This window comes from Poecilia formosa, unplaced genomic scaffold (genome assembly GCF_000485575.1).
Source record: "Poecilia formosa unplaced genomic scaffold, Poecilia_formosa-5.1.2 Scaffold44, whole genome shotgun sequence".
NCBI lineage: Eukaryota > Metazoa > Chordata > Actinopteri > Cyprinodontiformes > Poeciliidae > Poecilia > Poecilia formosa.
In genome coordinates this window covers 2,494,655-2,517,721 of record NW_006799983.1, presented here as the reverse complement: position 1 = coordinate 2,517,721, position 23,067 = coordinate 2,494,655, and the positions used below count along the sequence as shown (strand labels likewise).

Sequence of the window (23,067 nt, the reverse complement as noted above, 5' to 3'; positions counted from 1 at the left end):
ATGATGTTTTTAATAATGATGAATTTCCCTCATAGCTAATGAAAATACAACATATTAGAATATTTCATCAGACCAATAACATATTGTCTTTCATACAGGAATGTGTGCCTAAAGATGACCTGCTTAAAGATTGTTATTTATAAATAACAGTCTGTATTGCCATTTACAAACAATATCGTTTTAAGATGACACTAAATTGCTCAAATAAATGAGTTTGTCACTAATTGTTTTGTCTTGAACAATCCACTTCAGGTAAATAGCCAAGTAATCCAAAACAAATGGTTGAAATCTCTAATATTTAGTTTCCTCCAAAATTCTGATTTGCAGCGTATGACAGCCTGAACTATCCGGAGTAAGAGTTGTGAAGTGATTTCTATTCTTTGCCGTCTTTTTTCACAAATCAGCAGCAAAGGGAGAAGTTCTGATTTGAAAATGAGTGGGAAAATAGACACAGCAGTTTTTTTTTTCATTGCTAAAATAGCTCACTGATTTCCTGTCTCATGTGACCACCTTCTCAGAGCTGTTTGGGCGGTCAGCTGGTTGTGTCTGGCTGCCCCCCTGTCGATCTGCCGTGCGCTCACAGCAGCAGCAGCAGCAGCAGCAGCACAGATTAGTCTGGTCTCAGCATGCGGGCGCCATTCCCACTGTAACTGCGTGCGGCTTTTAACCTATTAATAGGTCTTGCAATTTGCCATGCGGTCTTGGTTGGATCTGGACAATGAATAACACCACCGGCTTGGCGCTGGTTGGAGCGGGCAGCCAGGAAGACCCTCCGGCGCACAGAGCGCTCACTGGATGCGTCCTGGTGCTGCTCATCATTTGGACGCTTGTGGGCAACATGACCGTGTGCGCGGCCGTGTATCGCTACCGTCACCTGCGCGCCAAGGTGACCAACATCTTCATCGTGTCCCTGGCTCTGTCGGATCTCCTGGTCGCGGTGCTGGTGATGCCGTGGAAAGCCGCGGCTGAAGTGGCCGGCTTCTGGCCGTTCGGCGGCTTCTGTAAGACATGGCTGGCCTGCGACATCATGTGCTCCACCGCCTCCATCCTCAACCTGTGCGTGATCAGCGTGGACCGATACTGGGCAATCTCCAGCCCGTTTTGCTACGAGCGGAGCATGAACAAGAGGGTGGCCTTCGTGATGATCGGGGTGACGTGGACAGTGTCCGTTGTGATCTCCTTTGTTCCCGTGCAGCTGGACTGGCACCGGGCGGAAATCAGTGACCCCGGCGGGCGCGTGATCCCGCGCCTGGAGAGCACCGAGGGGAGCTGCGACTCGAGTCTGAGTCGCACTTACGCAATCTCTTCCTCCCTTATCAGCTTCTACATCCCCGTCGTGATCATGATCGTCACCTACACCCGGATCTACCGGATTGCCCAGACGCAGATCCGGGTGATATCTTCCCTGGAGCGCGCGGCGGAGCACGCCCAGAGCTGCCGGTCGCACGTGCCCGAACTGTTCCCGCACATGTGCACAGACATCGGTGACAGCTCCTACCAGTCCCGCATCAGCATCCACCCTGATTCCCAGTGTCCCAATCAGTCACACCGGGAGCTCAGAGTCTCCATCAGGAAAGAGACCAAAGTGCTGAAGACTCTCAGCATCATAATGGGAGTTTTCGTTTGCTGCTGGCTGCCCTTCTTCATCCTGAACTGCGCTCTGCCCTTCTGCCCCGGACCAGGGGCCCCTGGAGCCCACCGCGGCCCCTGCTGTGTCAGCGAGAAAACCTTCGATGTGTTCGTGTGGATCGGGTGGAGTAACTCCTCCCTAAACCCGGTTATTTATGCGTTCAACGCGGACTTCAGAGACGCCTTCCTTCGCCTGTTGCGCTGCCGCGGAGGAGGCTTTCTGTCGGCGGTGAGTACAGCGGTGGAGACCATGCTGGCGAACAACGAGGCCGGGCAGAAGAGGCGGGACAGCACCCTGAAGGCGAAGCTGAGCGTGTCCACGAACGCGCGGGGGAGTCAGGACAGCGGAAACACCACGGTGGCCGTGTTTTATCACGGAGGGGCCACGATGGAGCAAGGGACGGACACTGAGGAAAGATATGACAAAGACCGACTGACACAGATACCCAGATAATTTTAAAATCTCCAGCCACGCTGATCTTCTTTTAGTTTGTTTTTAGTCGAAGTCATTTTGACCAAGTTCTTTAAGGAAAGGAAAATCACTTATTTTCAGTTGATAGCCTAGAAGTATGGGGGACTAAAAGTGTTACAATTCCAATAGCCAAAAATAAGTAGTTGTAATTTAATGGGTTTTTTTTTATCTTTCCCTAACTAAATAAAACGGGAAACAAACACGTGAATAACTATCCTAACACTTTTAAGCACGAGTTGTGATAGTCATGCAGAAAAAAAGATTTCAAAAAACCTTGTTTTCAATCAATTTTTGACGCTTTTAGTTTAAGAAATATGGCGGCTAAACCAGTGTGGCAACACACTTTTACATTTTCTAACATTGTTCACTTTTATGAAAAAAGAAACTAACCTTAGCCTACATGTTTCCTGTCTATCCCTCATTCAACTCTTTGCTGATGACTCCTTCAGAAAAAAAACTCTTGTGAAAATACACAGTGAAACTAAACATAGAGCAAATGAGAGCCATCTATTTACTTATTTTAGTGAAATGCAAACCCAAGCAAAAATATGTGAATGTAAAAAAGGAATACTAAAACAAAGCCCCTACATTGGTACAACTTATTTTTGAACTTTCAAGATGAAAATCATCAGCATCAGAAAATGCGTTTTTGTTTTAAAATATTATTTTTATGATTGCTGAATTTGTTACTGGTTTGACTTTTTCCAAATAACAAAATAGCCATAGTAATTGTCAAACCTTTAAGTTAAATATAATAAGGGATGCATTATGTCCAAATCAATGGACATACGTATGAACTCAAAAGCTTCAGAATGCCAACCAGGTTTTTAAGAACTTATCTCGGTTGGCCAGCAGGTGGCAGAGTTTACAGAGACACCAGAATAAAACAAAAAGTTAAAAAATCGACCAACAAGTTAAAAAAAGAAGACTTGAATAACTGTGACCTACATTCACAAAACAATAAGTTATTACAATATGTCAGAAATAAAAATATATTTACAAAAAGCTGTTTAAAAAAAGCTATTAAGATTAGTTTTATGATGGTTCCGTTTATTATTTTATCGTCATGTCCCGCAGTTTATTCATTCATTTTGTACATCAGCTGTGACCATCAAATACCTATTGTATAATTCTCCTATTGTTCTGTGGACAGATCTACAATATGGAGGATTGAAGTTGACTCACCATTATTTCCCTTCTAATCCACTTCACACATCATCTCAGACATCATCCTCCCCTTTAATCTGAGAAATATGTTGATCAACAGGATCTCATGGAGCTAACAGGCTGAGGATGGTACGCAACAAATTTGGTTTTATGCAAAGCAGTAAACACATTTTGACAGCATGCATCACATTGGTAAAAACCCCGTAAAAGAAAACCTTTGCTGATTAAGACTGTTCGTCATAAGCCACCCCCTCTTGATTCCACAGTCCCAGCTGCATGACCTGAAAGCTCACATGGCCTGTGATCTGAGCGTTATGATGTGAAAGGACGAAGTGACCTGTGGGGTGTTTGTGGCTTGTTGTTTATAATGAAACAACAATGTAAGAAGGGGCTAACATTATTTATTTTGCTGTGCAGATTAAACCAATCAGATAGTTGGGCCGCTATGGATATTCTAATGGTTTTTCTGAGCATTCAGACACAGTAACCATGAAGCAATTAAAGGAATAATGAATAATTGTTATTTTAATAGATAATTACTTCAGATTATGAATAATGGATTTCATATTATTTTATTAGCCATTCAATACATAATTCATTGAAGTAACTGCAAATTATTTTTTCCCCAAATTGCATTAATTTTCATTTTTATTTACCGTATAACATAAATATTCACCTAATCAGCTAATCGTTTATTACATCGCCACACTTTTGACCATAAGTAGGCTGAGGTATTTCTGTTCTGTGATCTTCATATTTGGACTGGAGTTTTCAAAAGCATTTATTTAAGTGACATTTGGTGACCAAGCAGGACCAGATGCTCATACTGGATCATTGTCCTAAAGTTTATGTCCTTCTTGTCCCTGACTTTTTCCAGTACCACTGCTCAGAAACTGGAAATACTGGCCATTTAAATCTTTTGTTCAGCCGAGAAGCGTAATGGTACGGAAAGACAGAGATAATAAGCTTAACTCACATATAGACAGCAATTAATGACTTGTTATATTTCCGCCAGTTTAATCCATCGGGTGTCACATTTATTTGATTAAATCTAAGAATAAAACCTCGAAAAAGAAAAAAAACTTTAAGCTGTATATGGAGTCTTGACATTTCATATAATTTGGACTTTCATTTGTAGGTAATGTGTGTATTTTTTTTTCTCCAGACATTTTATGGATGAACAGTACAATGTATGAATTAGCAGTTTTCTAAGCTACTTTAATACTTAAGTTCTTTCCCTTTAAGATGGGGGTTGGTAATTCTGGTCCTTTTGGGTCAATATCATTCATGTCTTAAGGTATTTGATTGCTCGAACACACAAATGAAAAGAGCTTTTGTCAGTTCCTGCTGTAATGCCATAGAAATACTTGAGGTGTTTGATTCAGGTGGAGCAGGGGACACGTCTAAAACACAACGAGAACTGAAATCCCCCCAGTTCTTCCAGCAGGTCCTAAAACAATCTGATAGTAGTTTGAATACTAACTTAAGGTTCCAGTTGATTTTGTCTACATCCTCTCTCATCACATTGGTGTAGGTGGATTAGTGAGTGAAGTGATTATCTGGCTGTTTGTTCCCCGTCTCTTAAAACCCCACACTGTCCCTGACACAGTTCTGTGAAAAACTATTGATGTATCTTGAACATCAAATTTGGGAGGTTAAATGTATTTTGTTGTGACTTTATGTGAACAAGACGTAGTGCTGTGTGCCAGTCTCAAGTCTTTTGCAGCCTTTAGCAGGTTTTCCTCCAGGATTGCACCAATCAGCTCTGACCACCTCCCCTGTCTCTGCTCAGAGGAATCTATTTCAATATTTGTCTGATTTGTCAAGGTCCTGTATTTTGTTTAGGCCTAGCACAGTGCACGCCACAGTGCTCAGACAGTTATTAAGATAAATATTTGAAATCTGTGTAAATATTATGGCTGCAATTAACAATTAATTAGTAATCAATAATTCTATTGATTATTCTGATTGTCAATTGATTAGTCTGATAAAAAATTATCCATTCTGCAGATTTTTCATTTAACCACTTAAGCCTTTTTATGCAATTTTAGAAATACATCAAAATGCAAATAAAAAAAACCCCCAACATAAAACAATAGTTTTTAAAAAAAACATTTCTTTAGTAAATCTGAACTGAGTGAATTTTATCTTAAATGCAAAATGTATAAACTTTTTGTACAGTTTTGACTTAATTACCGTTATGAATATGAGGGTTTTTTTTTCAGCAGACCATTTCTTTAAGACTGAATACTCCAGTTAACAATTACTTGATCACTAAATTAGTTAAAAATCTTTTCTGTAATCAGTTAAACAAGAATAATTGTTGAATTAATTGTTTCAGCCCTAGTAGGTTTCTGTCCACTTTATGGTCCTGCATTACTTTTTGTTGCTCTGTTGTGTAGCATTTCAATAAACTACAAATATGTTTGTTCACAAAATGCAAAAATTTTCAAGTTGTATGAACATTTTTGAATTTGCAAGGCACAATATCCAGAGAAGAATAAGTAAATTCCTGTGGAGTGTGACGTGTGTTGTAAAAGTTGCTGAATATATGATTAAATAAGTAAGAAAACATTGTAAAGTGCTTTCAAAATAAAATAAGGTTGAAAGAGAAGCGCAGACCACTCACTATTTAAACATCAAAGTGTGCAAGAATTCGGAAAGATATTGATTTAAAAATGAGTTATGTATTGCTGTTCCGAGCAAGTTCAGTTATTTGGATGTACTTGAATGTTATTGTTAATTTAAGTTTTTAACTATTTAACACGTTTATGCTCAGACCTCAGAGATGACTGTGGCTCAGTGGGTGGAATAGTTATTTTGAAATTGGACAAATGTGGGTTTGAGTCCATGCTGTTACCTGGTACCAGGGTAACTCAACCTCTACTGATCTGCATATTGGTGCATGAATGTTTGTGAGTGGGAATGACTGAATGGAGTGTCATTATAAACAGTTTTGAGTGGTCAGTGTGACCAGAAAAATGCTAAAAAAAATTCAGTCCATTTAGCTTTCCCAGCAGAAAACTGAAACCTTTTGATGCCATCTACTCACGAGCTTTTTAGTAGCTTGTGTTCACCGGTGAATTAAAGCTTACCTTTGCATTGCCGTCCCACTCCTGCAGCAGGACGCATAACAGGTCATTTCTTTTTTCTGAATCTGTAGAAATGGGATTATATAAGTGACTCACATGGGCACCCATCTGTTGAGCTGTTTTATGGTCCTGCACTGTGCACTCTGTTTACCCTCCTCCTATACCCTGAAAGAAACCGGCATGAATAATTTGTACCTTAAGGTTGTTCCTGTGGAAGCTGTCCTGACCAGTGAGAACATAGAAGCTTTTACGCTGACAACACTCAAAAACACAAGCAGTGACGCCACTGAGAGGCTTCTGCTAGAAAGTGGAGCGAAGGAGCGCAGCTCTCTCAGGCTGCACAGAGATCAGCTCTCTACTAATTAGCAGAGGTTCATTTTTCTCTTTGTTCTGGTTAAATATGAAAGATGGTGCTATAGTTGAAATAGGACAGAAATATTAACGAAGACTTTAAAAATGAATGTTTCTTGATTTCCTGGTATTTCTTCTTATTCATTATGTTACTATGAGGACATACAAAAAAAAATCACTTTACCTTTCACTAAACGCTTTTGTTTCAACTCAAAATAGACAAAAAAAAATCTATTAAACTCATAAATCCACCACACAAGCTAAATAATAAAAGTTATTTTTACATAAAAACAAAATCTACTTTATCGTAGGGGGATGTTACCCAAACGAGACAAGATTTTATCTGCAAATGCAGTCAAAAAAGTGAATTTCCTGACCAAGCAAAAAGATTTGCGTCTGCTTACGCATTGAGAAAAATCAATTCCTCGGATTTTTCAGAACAAAGTTCACAGAGATTGATTCTTACAGGCTTTATTGTTAAGAGAATAGATTCTAAATTTCTCATGGACACAAATCAATGCTATGATCCCTCAAAATAAAATTTAACTATTTCATGACTGAAATCATAAAAGTTGGTTTAAAATTGCCTTTGTTGATGTATTTTGGGTCACGGTTGGGCAGGTTTTATTTTTCTGAAATGTGTTCAAGGTTTCCCCCAGAAAACTTGATAAGCTGGGTTACCAGGGCCGTCACCCAGCTGCCTGCCATGTTTTTGAGGTAAAACATGTTCACAGTAGACGGAAAATTTGAAAACATCTCTTGATAGTTATGCGTTATTGGAAGACTGAAAGATTAATGCCTAGACACCAACTATGAAGTCTTTAAAAAAGGTACTCATTAAAAATAAAAAAATAAAATAAATTAACAATGCTAAGCCTGGTGGGGACACAAGTAAAGCCTGATGGCCCACCAGGCTTATAATACACTGAGGGAAACCCTGGTGTTAGTATTGAGAAGACAATGACTAAACAGAGCAATGGAAATGATTGTTGGCACCATGTGACAACCACCATCGCAATTTCATTAGGATTTCTGTTTAACTTTCTTCCTATTTCAACTGTTGCAGCAACAATTAGTTGGGAGATCTGAAGTCCATTTTTTTTATAAAGAGAGTTATTTCTGCCAGGCACTGGGGATTATGATTTTTTTGTTCTTTGTAATAGAGAAGTGAGAAAAAACTGTGCGCTAATGTTGAGCACATCTATTCACGTGGCTTTCACAGGGTAATGGGCCTGTAACCTACATCCTTCAGCTGCAGGCAGGCATGCATTGTGTGTAAGAATGGTCACCATACCAAAGAGGATTAGTTTTTTTTTTTTTTTAAAAAGGGTCAAATGCAATTTAAAAGTGTGCAGATGTTGCATGTAGGTTACTTAGAGGCAACATCCTTACAAAAAGGAAGCAACTGCTCTCAAAATAGTAATGTGCAAATGAAAATGGAAATAATGAAGAGAAATGGCTCAAAACAAAAACATATTTTGATTGTTACAACCTAGTTAAATACAACACTTATGTCAATTCATTTCTTCATAAAGAAATCTGACTAAGACTGTCTTAAGGTCTTAAAGCTCTCATGTGCACAGAGATAGGAAACGGTCAACTTATTTGTGTATTTAAGTTAATAAATATTTAGTCCATTCATTCCAACCATACAAACAAATTCAAATTGCATTACAATTTCTATTGATTGTATGACGTTGACTTTGCACCAGTCCCTCATTCTGTACATGATACAAGTAACATCATTGTGGGAGAAAACCTCTGTTAAGTTTTGTGATTCTCTAAATAAAGGATATAGTCAAAAATACTGTCATAGGATGTTTTATTCTATCTACAGAGACCTGAAAAAAATATAAAAGGATCAGGAGGAGCTTACAACACTTTATTGGTTTTAAGATTAGGGTTTCTATGTGGTTCAGCTGGGTGCCGCTGGCTTTCGGCTGTCATTTCTACTACTGCCTGAGGAAGCTGAATTATTAGTGCGAGGCATCAGAAAGCCTGCCATCCCACTCTAACAGTGTCCTTCTACCTTACTAAAAATAGCCGACACAGGAACACACTCGGAGGGAAAGAGCAGAGTTTGTGAACCATGGATAGTACATTCAAGTGGGAAGTGGCAGCGGTTGTCAGACTTTCATTCACTCAAGTTGAACAAAACAGTTCTGGCTGATAAAGAAGTACCAGAATTATGAGCAGAAACACTTCAGAAAAAGTACATGGCATAAGATTGATGAAACAATGCAGAACACACAACATGAATAAATGTGTAAACCCAAAATTTACCATCACAGTCACTGATGCTGGTGTTTAGACAATGATATTTTCTCAGTTATAGAAAACTGATTCCTGCTTCTTGATTAATGACCAATGGCAGGTCTGTCATCTGAACAGGTGGCCTAATGATTTCTACTTTTTCCACTGAGACATGTCACACCAAATATTTTGGTTCAGACTGTTTTTGATGTCAAATCAACTTTACATCAACTTGACATGGTCATAAAAGTCATTATTATTGAGCTTTTAATTAACTATTTAAAACATTTACAATTATTTATTGGTGGAATCATCATATAACAAACTAAAACTTAATGCTAGAAGGCTTGTATTACGTTTCTGAAATCACCCTAAGCTCAAACCTACCAGTAGAATAAGTGGACCGTTCCTAAAAGACAGTTTGGTACCAGAAAACCAACTAATTTAAATGAACTCTGCAATTTCTGCTGAGTAGACTTTAGAAATATTCAGCCAGAATTACGCTGAATAAAATGATCAAGTTTTTAAGGGTCATTTAACCACATATTGTAAAGGTTGTATCTGTATGATTTTAAAAATTGGTTGCAGCTGTTATATAATCCTTCATATATAGAGGAAGGCATTATGAAAAGCTCCAAACTATTATGGCTTTCTTACAGTTTGATCATAAGAATATAATTATATTGGGTTTACATTCACTGAACAGTAAAAAACCCACAATGGACAGTGACACAGCAGGAAAAATTAATACTGATATTTTACTCATTACTTGAGTCAACCTGTGTATTCTCTCATCAGTAAGCTTTACTAACAGACCACAACACTTTATCTAAGATGATCAGCGATGAAGGCGCTTGGGTTCAGGTCAGCAGGGTGCCAGTACTGCTGTGCAGATGCAGTATGCATATGGCCGTAGGTCCCACAGAAACCCCTCTGGAGCAGCAGGGTGTCCTACTTCTGCTTACTTCAAAGACAAGTCACAAGAAGGCCTGGGTGGTGAGTTCCCAACTTGTACTTATTGGGGGATTATACAGAAAACTTGCAGAAAGTGAGGACCACACCACACGTTGTAACGAGGGATTAGGGGAGCAATGCCACTGTTAGCCATTTGGATGCAAGAAACACAAGCTTATGATTATTTCATCTGACTTGAGGACAAACTGGCTTTTTCTGTAGTTTTCTTTTCTTTTTTATATTTTCTGATTTAGCAGCTGGTTTTAGTTATTTTTCATCCTTTTCCTTCTTCTTCTTTTTTTTTTATTTTATTTTTTTTACCATGACTAAATGTTAATTTAGTCAACATTTTGATAATTCTGCATCTTTTTATAGCTGTTCTGAGTGTGTGTTTATGTTATGTTTGTCTTTGTCTGCCATATATTAGTTATTTATATTAAATATCCCCATATCTTCAGTGAACTCTTTTAAACTAATGACATTCTTTTGAGGCTGTTTCTGTCTCATTTTTGTCTGTTTTGTTATTTATTTAACAACATTATTTGGCTAACTCTGATGATGTGAATTCTTGGTATTAGCTCCACTAATTAAAATAATTATCTTATGCAATACTCAGAAAGGTTTTCAAAAGATAAATACACAAAGAAAAACTTGTTTCAAATACATTTTTATAGCATTTGGGAGTTTAGTTTCTAAAATACCTTCATACAAATTTAATTTGTCTGTCTTTAGTTAAACCTCGTGGTGTTTGTTGACCTCTGCTGGTGACTCAAAACTTCGTCTGCTCTGATGAACATTAACACAGCTTGAAAGACTTAACATTTTTAAATGCGTTGTGTTGAATTAAAACCAGGAATGGATGCCTTTGCAAAACAATCTCTGCATCCAGAACACAAGTTTATAAATGACAATTCTTGGAAAGGTGAATGTTCTAGAAACAAGGTATGATTTCGATTTTCTGGTTTTTTTTATTGTTTCCTAAAACAATAACATTGTTATGAACACTAGAAAATTGACATGTCAGGTTTTATGAAGTGTTAAGAAAAATGCATACTTCTATTTTATAAATAAGTTTATATTCCTCCTCCCCAGGACTGTATGTTTTCAGAGTGGATATTTTGTTAAACCAACTTTTACTGAGATTACATCTGCAAGTCTTCTTTGGATTTGGCTCTACTAGTTAAGAAGCACAATTGATGCATTTTCTCCATACCTCCCCAGCTATGGAAACTTTTGATTGCTGCTCTAAGAAATGCTCTTCTTGTCCAGCCTGTGAGAAAAGTCAGGTCTTGGAGTTCTTGCAGCTCTGCCATGGATTTTACTTTTATTGCATAATGGATTGAACAGCGTTTTGAGATTAGCAAAGCTTGTCATTGTCATGTTTGGGGTCAGTTTTGGACCCATTTTAAGAAACCTCTCAGAGACCAAATTAGGGTTTTGACATTTATTAAGTAAATAATGGAGGTGCAACTTGGGCAAGGTGAGTTCAACTGAGGGAAAATGGAGCTGATGTTCTGAGAATGAGTGGAGCTGGTTTACCAATTTGAGGAGAGGGGTGACACAGAAAGGGGGAATCCCATTGGATGGTGTAATTTATGGTACCATCAAGGATCAGCACTCAGGTTTTTATGACATTGCATTGCAGATTGCTCTTGGGCGTTAGAGCAAACAGCTGCCTCAGGCACTCCCACTCACTGGAAGCAGAGGTAAGCAACGTCACACCCAGCACACAAACTTCAAACCATGAAACTAAGATTGCTTTATATGGTGAGATTATAAATTATAATTTATAATCTAATAAACTTCTCCACAACTTTATCAGTGACATATTTTTTTTGTTGCTTGACCTTAATGATGGTGTTTATTAACTTGTGTTGTCTAACAGACCTCAGACGTTCATAGGACAGCTATGTCGTATTGCTTTTAAAAAGTGGGGCACTTTAAGTAGGTGAATTCTAAAGGAAGTTGGTGGCATTCAGTTTGTTTCAGGAATATCAGAGAAAAGGGGGCTAAATATCATATTTTGATGTATTTATTAAATTAAAATCCAATGATCATTTTCTTTCCCATTCACCTTTAGGTGCAACTTATGATCACACTGTTGCAGCATAGCAAAAAGCTCCATTCAACCTAAATACGTATTAACATACCATACATATCACATTCTGCAGACATTATGCATGCATGAACCGGTTAACTGTAATATCGGCCATGTCCCAGAGACAATAGGGTCATGGCTTTATGTATATCTACGCATGCAACACAAGTATTGTATATGCAGCCACCACTACACAACCACGGTCCCCTGACACATGACCAATTTACACACAGAACATTTGTAATACATCCATAATCTGATAATTCTGGATTAGAAGTGCTCAGTGTCAATCTTCTGCCACAATACTTTTTAATATTTTGATATAAGCAGAGCTCCAAATTTGTTCATGTAGACCCATTGGGCCATGTATAGCTTCTTCCATACACAAGATGTCATACAATTCATATAGCAATTTTTCAATTAGAAAACAATTTACAATTTTTTTTTGCAATTTAACCTTTTTAGTCCTTTTTGGTCCAATTTAGTCCTTTTTGCTGCAAGAAATACAAGATTGGCTAATTTATAATCATTTTAGGTATGAAAGTCAGCAGCTCTATTGCTTAACAAACATATGGCTGGACAAACAATAAGATTTATACTAAGCATTATTGAAGCAGCTTTAACAATTTGATTCCAGAAAAGTTTCACATCTGGACAATACCACCACATATGGAGTAATGACTCCTTTTCCCCACATCCATTCCAGCAAAGCTCTGAGGACCAAGGGCCAATTTATTTGAGTTTGGGTGGAGTTACATATGCATGGAGGATAATGTAGCAGATTCAGGTATTTTTGTTATGTTTCTCCATGTTTGTTTCCAGTCTATGGGATTTTGATATACTAGGTCACGTTTCCAGTGGGATTGAAGTTTACTGTTTGGGTTTTTCCCCCCTGAATTTTACGTATATTGACCTCTAACAGATCACATTTCAAGGTGGGGATACAGTTTAGCATGTTCCAACATGATAAGCCACTGGTAACACGATCATTCAGTAGTAGACAGTGATATTAATGTATGATAAGCTGTAGAAACACTGTATCTTGAAACTAGTTAGACTCTGGGTCAAAGCAAGATAAGACCTCTGACAGAATTAGGACACTGTTGTCTCCAGGAAGTCAGAGGAATTAATAAGGTCACTGCCAAAAGCTCATTACTCAAAGTACAAAGATTAGCTTGCACACACACACACACACACACATATATAGTCATATATGTGTGACCAGTAACCAGCTATATATGGTTACCAGTATACATCTGAGAGGAATGACTGACAACAATCTGAGGAATACGTTTCAGTTGTTTTCCAGCTAAAGTGCATAAGGAAACAGGTATGACTCTTTACATTTTTTTACTCTATGTAAGCCTTGTTGTCCTCTTGGAGAAAAAGTTTTGCATTGTTTTCATTTTAATGGTTAAAATTAAATGGTGGTTGTTTCACAAACTTTAAATCATTCTATTCTGCAGACATGCTTAGCCGCGCACTCTTATTGTTGGGGATTTTTCTGATCTTGGAGCATGGATCGCCTATACATGTCTTTACACAAGAAGGTAAAGTGTGGCTCATGAGAATAAACATTTGCTCAAACATTCATTTTCTTTACATCTTTTAAAATCTGACTTTATTTTCAGCAACTGACCTCCCTGGAGGTATTGTGGAAGACACAGAGAACCTCACCAGGACAAACTTTGAACGGTTGAGGACATTGAGCGACAGATTCATTCAAATATATTGCATGGAGCTGTAAAGAAATCCTGGATAATCATGGTGAACGAGAAGGTAGGAATGCTTGACCTGTTGAGGTATTTTGCCGCTCAAGCCTAAACAGGTAGTGCATTGATAAGGAATAAATTGCTTTATTTAATTTAAAATGTAGTAACTTCCAGAGCATGTTTACAATAAACAGCCAGCAATAAGAAAATCACATTATGAGTCACTTGGTGTCATGTCTCCAGATGGGATATACTACCTGACCACAGCTAATGGGATGAAGTATCAGACTTTCTGCGACATGAACACTGCTGGAGGCGGCTGGACTCTGGTGGCCAGTGTCCATGAAAACAGCATTTATGGAAGATGCACTGTGGGGGACCGCTGGTCCAGTCAGCAGGGTAACAATCCAAATCTGCCGGATGGAGATGGAAACTGGTCCAACAGAAACACCTTTGGTTTAGTAGAGAGTGCCACATCTGATGATTACAAGGTCAGAAAGCAGACTGAATATTCTCAACATTATATTACTTATATACATTACATTATATACACATGTTGCTTGTGTAAGAATGTAGCAATAAGTAGGATTTTTTTTTCCCCGCTGATATGCGACTTGCACTGACTGGAAACTTTTAACCATTAACACTATCCAACTGGCTTTGAAAGCACTGAATGGGGTTGATTTAGTCAGAATTTATAGTGCTATGCTCTATAGTCATAATTATGGAATTATATATATTTTATTGGTATTTTATGTGATATATAAACACAAAGCAGTTTTTATTAGTTATTAGAGTAAAGTAGGATCAACACGTCACACTTTTTAGTCTTATTTGAAAAAACATAAAGTCCTTAATTGTTGCTTGACAATTATGCAGTATTTTGTGTTTGTATATCCCATAAACTCCTCCCATGCCATAATGACAGACACAGCTTGTGTTTCCAGAATCCAGGTTACTACGACATTGCTGCTAAAGACGTGTCTGTGTGGCACGTTCCCAACAACTTCCCGATGGAGCACTGGAACCTGGCAGCTATTCTCCGCTACCACACTGAAAACAACTTCCTCCGTCTTTATGGGGGAAATCTCTTCAATCTGTTTAAGGTAAGGCACAACAGCCAAAACTGAAATTGTTTCTGATGTTCCTACTAGTCTATGTGCATTAATGACAAATTTGTTACATTTTTGCAGCAATTTCCAGTAAGGTACAACATTGGCTCGTGCTCCAACAGAGGACCAGCGATTCCCATTGTGTATGACCACGGAAACAGGGAGTCCACCAGAAATTTATATGGACCAAAGTCAAGAAGTAAATGGAATAAAAAAAACCCTTTTTGATTCCATGTAACTGAACACTTAAGCTTTACATTGTGTTCTTATTTCTGTTCCACAAAAAAGACGAGTTTGATCCAGGCTTCATCACATTCAGAGCTATAAACAATGAGCTAGGAGCCATGGCTATCTGCTCTGGGGTCAAACCCAGAGGGTGCAACTCTGAACATGTGAGTCTCAACAGCTTTCTGTCTGAGTCTGCTGCTATTCAGATGATGCACGATGTAACAATCCTGTGTTTTTGTACGTCCAGTACTGCATAGGAGGAGGAGGATATTTCCACCCGGACCAGTGTGGATATTTTCCATCTTTTGACTGGGACAGGCTGGGAAGAGATCAAGGTTGGAGTGCCTCCAAGGAGATGACTGAGTCTGCTGTCCTTCTGTTTTACCGCTGAGGTAAAACAGAAGATTGATTGGTGAGCTGGATTTAAACTAGATTTAAACAGCTCACCAGTAGATGGCACTACAGTACAGCGCATTTAAAAATATATAGATGAAGGTTTGGGCCGATTTAAACAGGTAGCAGTGAGAAAATTAAAGAGAAAACAACATATTGGATACCTATAGATGAAAATAAATATATAAATAAATATATAATGCTCCAAGTAAAGACGGACCCCTGAGAACTTAAAGTAAAGTCATAATTAAGCATATGCACAAAGCTTGTGCTGATAATAATTAAACAGATTCATTGGAAGAGATGTAAAGTACCTTCAAACTATGTATTGTAGAAAAACTTGCTGTATTTTCAATAGAAAATGTTACTTTGTGTTTTTTCAGATGTCTGAGTGTATTTAAAGAGATTTTTGATGAGCCTTGAGCAGCAAAACAAGTTCATCAGAAGTTGTTCAATTTTGTGCTACAACAAAAACAGAAACCTTTTTGGAAATAAACATGCAAATGTAAAGAAAGTCAAACAGGATTTAAAAAAACAATGGCTAGATGTTTTTTTTTTTTTTACAAAGCTTCTGTGCCAGATTATGCTACTGCAACAAATGGGTGAATAAGTTGAAGTTTTTCTTTTTTTTCTTTCTTTACACATCTTTACTAGTGATGTTCTGGGTGATTGCTGCCAAGTATCTAATGATACATTACAAATAACATAACTCAAAAACTCTACCTGTGGTGAAAAACTTACTCCCCATCATCCTGAACATGCAAACTCTTGTACAAATCTTAGTGGCATTATTACGGTGTAAGAGTCAAAGCATATTCAAGTAAAATGTCAAATATCTAAATTCAACTGAGGAACTTCAACAAATCCAGAAAATTGCTTTTCACAAATACTGTGCTTCCAGTACACTGAGCTAATTTGCACAGAATAACGGACACAACTTGACAGACAAAACCAAAAAGACTTTCCAAATGATTTCCCAGCTATGCACTACTTGTGTTTATCCATCACATATAATAAAATATATTAAACGCAGTTTAATATGGTTGTGGTTGTAATTTTATAAAATGTAGAGTCAGAGGTTTTTCAATACACTTGTAAGGGATTAAGAACAGAGAAACAGGGTAAAATGTTTTAATGTTACAAAATATTTAACAGGTGATGAAAAAGAAGTACAGTGAGAATAAAACCAAACATAACAAATCCTACCATGGGTTCCAATTTGCAATAATTGTCTTCGATGAGTTGCGGGGATGATCTCTCACGCAGAGCTTGGCAACAAGAAGGGAAAAGATGAGAAGTGTGAGGTAAATATTGTGTTTAATAAACAAACATCAGTCAGGAAACTGACATTAGTCTAGGGATGAAGAGAGAGGGAGAATATAAAGCACAATGTACATGTGGAGAGGAGTTGATGGAGGAGTGAGGGGGTCATATTCATCTGTTACACAAGGCAGCCCCAAACAGGAAGGAGCAGGAAGCTCTATATAACATACAGATCAGGATCCAAGTCTACGGTACAAAAAACTTAGCAGCAACATGTTAACATCTGAGACCAAAGGGGCTAACAAAGTAGTTTCATTTAGAAAAAAGTCACAGTATGTTTTAAATTTGTTAAAAAGGTAAAAAGAGTTCTCTATGCATCCGCTAGGGTCAATGCTACTCACAAAGTCTGTGTGGAGTACATAGGTGGGGAAATCTATACATTTATACTCTAATATAAAGAACCTTCTGGTAATGGCACAGTACAAACTCTCAGGAAACGCGACAAAAATATACAATGTCTTCACGTCACATTTGCAGATTAAAATGTAACTAAGGTCTCTGGCAAGCACAAAATGTTTCAGTGATCAAAAACAAAACAAAACTTTTCTTACACCAAAAATAAAGGACACCATTTTTGTTAGTCAGCTATCTTGACAGAGTATGTCTTTTTAATACAAAAATAAGGACAAATATAAATTAATATATATTAAAAGACTCAGGCTGATACATGGGGAATCTAGTGAATAAGTACATGTATTTATGATACAATAAATACTTGTCATTCATGACTCGGGGGTGGGGGTACACAAACAGAGAGCTGTGTGGTTGACCAGTTTTTTTTCTGCAGGTGCATGTGTGAGTCTCTGTGTGTGTGTGTGTTGTTGTTGTCGTCGTTCAGTAGCCGCAAAAAGAGCCAGGAGATTGGACGCAGCTGTGTGTACGATCATGCACACAGTCACAGAGGATTCAGCAGGTCTGCTGATGGAGCCTGTGGTGGTTTCTGAGTTGCGTTTGTGTGTATGTGGGGGGTAACCGCTGCCCACACTGTGCCATGCTTTAAGGCAGCTCCTCCTAGTGGTGAGTCTGTAGTACTACCATTTACAGTTACTCCAAAAGATGCACAACTCAGAGACGGGACGCAGGATGTCTACTGTAAAGTGGTGAGCCGCCGCTTCTCCAGGGAATAAAAACATTGTGGCACCACTGGAGCTATCACGACCAACAAAAAGAAGTAGATGAAGAACAATGTTTTTCTTTTTTTGTCTTTTTCCCCACTTCATAATAAAAATAAGTCTGCTTTTGTACTTTACAATACAATTCAAAATCCCCCCAGAGGAAGCATCGGTCATCAGTCCAGCACTGACAGGAAAGGTAGCTATTTTTTTTATTTATTTGTTTCTCTTGTGTTTTTCTTTTGCTTTTTTTTTTCTTTTACTTTTTTTGGGGGGCTTTTAAAAAAAAAAAATCAGGGTGCTGGGGAATAATACTCCTGGGGTGTGGAGAATTTCCTCACAGGGAACACAAACAGATGAGCAATCAGGTAAGGATGGCAGGAGCTCTGTCAACAAAAAAAAAAAAAAAGAACTTCTCTTTTGTTTTACGAAGAACACTTTGTACAGCCGCACTTGACAACCTTTTCCACTTCCTGGACAAAAGAAGACCCATCAGTGCACTGGAAGGTGTATTTCCTGCGTTTGCTACGGAGGGGGGTGCAGCAGGTGCCCTGTCCGTCTGCTCCCCCCGGGCAGCTGCCTCGACACTCTAGACGGGAGACCTTCTCCTGGGTTTGGCACGCCGCGTAGCCCTGCTGTCTCTGGTAGACATCTCTGACCCGTTCCCCTCGGCAGGCCACCTCTGCAACAAAATACGTCATTAAGTCACCCAGAGTTTTCTAAGGAAGCACACCTATCTACTGTACGCCTGCAGGAGCAGAGTTAAACCAACGCTATTCTGTATGCGACACAAAAGAAAGCTGTGAGAATTTTATATTCAGTGAATTCTAGAGAACATAGTGATAAATTGTCTATTCAATCAAATATCTTGAAACTAAGGGACTTGGCTAATTTTAAAATGCCATTAGTTATGTTTAAAGCTAGAAAGGTACTGTTGCCAATTAATTTCCAAAAGTTCTTTGTCTTAAGATGAAGTGATATAAATAACAAAAAGGAAGTACAATTTCAATTTCAAAAATAAAACAGTGTGTACTACTTTAAAACAAATGTGTGTTTCAGTGCACGGAGTAAAACTAAAGAACAGTTTGGATGGGGAATTGAGAAAACGCTCTACTGTAAATAAGTTCAAAACACATTACAAGAAAACAAATCATTAAGTCTTAAAAAAACGTAAAAGACGACCATAAAGAAATGATTCCGCAACGACTGAGAAAAGGGCAGGTTGATACAAGATTTTTTCCTTCTTCCTGCTCCATTTTCACCTGTCTAGTAAGTGTAGTAAAAAACAGAATGTGTTTGTGAATTAACAATGACATTTGTTAAATGGAGTGAATGATGCAAACACTGAATGTTTGACAGCAAGAAAATTATGCGATTTGCACGGGTGCCATCCATTCATTATGATCCTGAAATTTACAGAGCTCCATAAAGCTACTCATTCTTTCACAAATGTCATCGCAGCTACTGGATTTACACAACGAGAACACTAGAACTCAAGGATTTGAAGGAGTAAGTAAATGTTTTTGGCAATATTGTGTTTGCTGTGAAAAAGGTTTGATACAAAGAACTGAAAAACTGTAACAAAAAGAAAAGAAAATTAACCCTTACGTCTGCAAAGTTTCGGGTTTATAAGCAATGCTCTGGAATCTTTATACACTATTTGTAACACTGGTGAATTAAACATTTTGTATCAAGAATGTTCTTTAAACATCACATTTAATCTTTAGTTTTAGATTAAATGTCCTACTGGAACTAAATATTATATTTTATATGCTCGGCGAATCGAGAACAAACTAGTTCAAGATGACAATATAGTTACACGTCATCTCACCTGAGTAGTCCCCCGCGTGGGATTAAGAGGAAGCTCTGAAGACGCTAAGTTTAAAAAGTGGAAATGTTAGCAGAGTTAGTACAGAAGCAAGAAACAACGTTAGACACAATTTAAGACATTTGAGTAAGATTGGATTAGAAGAAGTTTGGTTAAAAGAAATGCCTTCAATAAAACGGGTTCATTAGGGTGTTATTGGACAAACAATCTCTGGTTAGCAATCGCATGCATACTTATATGTTTTGTAATGATTATTATTACAATTTTACTGACCTCTGTCGCATGCCTCCCCTGTGTATCCGCTGTTACACTCGCAGTATGCTTTACCCAGGCCTGACACTCGACATTTGCCGTGTTTGCAGCGAGACAGGCTGCAGGGGTTAGCTGTATCCAGGTCCTGCGCATCACAGAGAACACCAGCAAAACCAGGCTGGCAGACGCAGGAGTAGGAGTAGGAGTTGATTGGAAGGCAGGTACCATGAATACACCTATAATGACGGGAATAACATTGAGTATAAATAAGACTTTGCTAGTTTATTTTCAATATGCTGCAGAACCTTGAATCGCACTCACTTGTTTCCATCGCAGGGATTGCTAACTTGCTGGTCACACAGAGCCCCTGTCCACCCGGGATGGCAGGTACAGGTGAAACCTTGGTGACCCGTTGGGTGGCAGTCGCCTTGGACGCAGGCACCCCTCTGGCACGGCTGGCAGCCTGGTTCCACCCCGTTTCCCAGCCACTGTCTGTAGCTCCGCAAAGTCTCTGGACCTGGAGAGCTTTGGTCATGCCCGGCTCCCAAGTTCTGGAGCTTTCCGTTGATGTAGAGGTTACGGAGGCATCCGTGGAAGCTGGTGCCGTTACGGCCTCCGGAGCTGAGCTGCAGTGCAGAAAGGCCGCCAGAAGCCGATGCCTGCTCTGGCATTCCTGTACAGAGAATCGCCACAGGTGGATCTAAAATCTGACTACAATCTGCATTAAATGGAAAGCAATTTTTGCTAAATAAGAGTTAAATTAAGGGGCACTAGATACAAAAGCAATATCACACATCCAAGTATCGAGCCATGTGTGACACAATGTTATAAATATGGGACAATCCAGATCGCAGAGCTGGGGATAATCTAAACATCTCCAGTGCGCCTGCAAAATAAGCAGAATACCAAAACAGTGGATGTAAATAAAATGATATGAAGTTCTTTGTTTGGGGGTTAGTCCTCTGTTTAGGAGAGCGAAGCCTCTCAGCGGCCCATTGGTAATTCAACCAAACTTTTAGTTTAGAGACATCGTTTGTTGGTTTCAATTCTAAAATCAACTGTACCTTGGTTTTGATAAACTGTCTTGTTATTACCAGCAGTTATTGTTATTTATCTTGTGATGTTATTCATGCAGTAAGTTGTTAGATCAGTGACTCTTCCTGACATCCACAGACAGACGGTGTGAGTTCCTACCTCCCAGGTAAAGTGGGGAATCTAGGTTGAGCGTGGACTGTTTGCTGATGGAGCCGATGGATTTGGGGGGTCCGCCATCAATGGACAGCGACAACGTCTGGTCAGCTGCTACTAACTCCACAGAATGGAAACTACCATCATTCACCGTCTCCACACTGAGAAGGAGAGAGAGAGAAACTGAGGCAACATCTCTCATATTACAGTCTCTGGATGTCAGACATGTTTTTGAGCAAATACCTGTATATCGCAGAAGGCGGGTAGGACCCAGTGTCGTAGCTGACCCTGAGACGTCCCCTGTACAGCTCCATTGCGATGTGGTCATTGTCACCCTTGTACAACAAGACGCCGCTGTCCTCATCAGTAGCAATCTGTAAGCACAGGTGGACGTAGCTGTCAATGACATTTCTTGCAGCAGTAAAACATAAAGCCTGCGTTTATATTACTTTGGAAATTTCACAGTCATTATTAATTCCAGCACATTGCAAAGATATTCACACTTGTTGAAGTTTTCCATTTTAAGTCATGTCACAACTACAAATTGGGTTTATTTTAATGATCGTTTCTGTGGGTCATCTTTGACCAAATTCCCAGCTGCTGCTGAAGAAAACAATCCACCTAGCATGATGCTAACACCGCCATTTCTCATTGTGTGGACTGTTTGTTCAGACTGATGTTCAATGTTAGTTTAGCATAAAGACCAAAGTGACTTGGATCTCTGCAGTTAGTATGTAATTGAAGTAAGAGGCTTGCAGGCTTTTTTTTTTACCACTCAAAAGTATTTTTTCCCAATTAAGGCTCTTGTCACCCAGTTTGCTAACCACTTTTTGGAAGGTTTGCAGCTGCGCCAAACCCTCTCCACGGGTTAAACTGTGTTCTGCTAAATGTTCAAAGCTTGGGATACTGACTCATAACATCACCCTGGTTAAAACGTGTCTATAATTTTGTCCCTACAGTAAAGACATTAGCTGCATTTCATTTATTTTTTTGTAAAATAGTAATGCTCACCACACTTTTTGCTGTCAGAAACTTAAAATCTACGTAATCTTTTTAAACTTAAAAAACACAAACTACTTTGCTTTATGAAATATTTGAAAGTTTGCAGTTGTAATGTGACAAAATCTAAACATACTAAGGAGTATTAATACTCTACAAGGCTGTTTAAACACAGGCAGTGTTAAGAAATAGTTTTTAGGTTAAACTAATAATTTGGTTCATTTACCATTCAGTATCTTTTAATACATTTTAGATGCATCTTTCTCCCTAAGACAAAATGCCCATGGATATTTGGAGCAACAGTAAAGATATGTAAATGGAACATAAAATAGTAATAAAATGAAAAGAGCTGCGTCTACCTGTAAGCTGATGTTGGTCTGTGGTGAGAGGAGGTTGGAGGGAAGCTGCAGGTAGGACTCCCGGTTGACAAAGTTCACGCTCACGAGCGTTTCACAACGCTCGCCCTCGTATCCATGGAGACATTGGCAGCGTGGGTCCGTTCCCACAACAACGCACTGAGCTCCGTTTAGGCAGTCGTGGTTGTCACAGGGACTGGTTCGAGGGAGGACCATTGGGGGAGTGAACTCGCAGAACAGCCCACTGCAACATGCATGTTGACAGGTACATTACACGTAGGACCACGGCTTGAAAATGCTCTCAGTTTTTGTGTAAAAAGTAGCTTCTCTTCACAAAACACAAAAAAATGAACTTATTCTGCCTCTGTTACACTCCTGACTCACCAAGCAAGGTGATCGTAGGCCTGTATCGACTCACAAGGCTAGTTAATATCGGATCCTTTATTGTTCTTATTAATTTTTAAAAAGTCTAAAAAGGGAATTGAGTGTAGGTGGGAGCAAAAGAAAGAACATGCTCAGGGTACCAATAATGCAAGAGATTTAGATTT

At 38.8% G+C, this 23,067-nt stretch overlaps 3 protein-coding genes across 14 annotated transcripts in view; 2 read left to right on the top strand and 1 right to left on the bottom strand.

The window, feature by feature from the left end:
- The first annotated feature begins 34 nt into the window (after window positions 1-34).
- LOC103137944 (D(1) dopamine receptor-like) lies at window positions 35-3,659 on the top strand. Its single transcript, XM_016671388.1, has one exon. The coding sequence runs from the start codon at window positions 719-721 to the stop codon at window positions 2,081-2,083; it is 1,365 nt and encodes a 454-aa protein (XP_016526874.1). The 5' UTR covers window positions 35-718; the 3' UTR covers window positions 2,084-3,659.
- A 9,874-nt stretch (window positions 3,660-13,533) lies between these two features.
- Window positions 13,534-18,305, top strand: LOC103137943 (intelectin-like). Its single transcript, XM_016671374.1, is given in 8 exon segments — window positions 13,534-13,566; window positions 13,629-13,736; window positions 13,738-13,795; window positions 13,972-14,219; window positions 14,676-14,834; window positions 14,922-15,039; window positions 15,129-15,232; window positions 15,316-18,305. Coding segments are annotated over 8 exon segments (972 nt in total). The 3' UTR covers window positions 15,460-18,305.
- slit2 (slit homolog 2 (Drosophila)) overlaps window positions 17,614-23,067 on the bottom strand; it is a 116,614-nt gene continuing 111,160 nt past the window's right edge. For 11 of the 12 annotated variants that reach the window (XM_007551905.2, XM_016671381.1, XM_016671379.1 and 8 more), the window contains 6 exons: window positions 22,523-22,763; window positions 21,408-21,538; window positions 21,171-21,325; window positions 20,298-20,649; window positions 19,998-20,212; window positions 17,614-18,578 (listed from right to left, as the gene is read on the bottom strand). In XM_007551905.2, coding sequence (XP_007551967.1) covers window positions 18,322-18,578; window positions 19,998-20,212; window positions 20,298-20,649; window positions 21,171-21,325; window positions 21,408-21,538; window positions 22,523-22,763 — 1,351 coding nt within the window. In that variant the 3' untranslated portion in view covers window positions 17,614-18,321. Of the gene's footprint in view, window positions 18,579-19,727; window positions 19,772-19,997; window positions 20,213-20,297; window positions 20,650-21,170; window positions 21,326-21,407; window positions 21,539-22,522; window positions 22,764-23,067 lie in introns of all 12 variants that reach the window. The other variant, XM_016671383.1, reaches the window with a different exon arrangement.

Bases quoted from the DNA above. Each gene is read 5' to 3' on its own strand.
- LOC103137944 (XM_016671388.1), top strand. From the start codon at position 719: ATGAATAACACCACCGGCTTGGCGCTGGTTGGAGCGGGCAGCCAGGAA.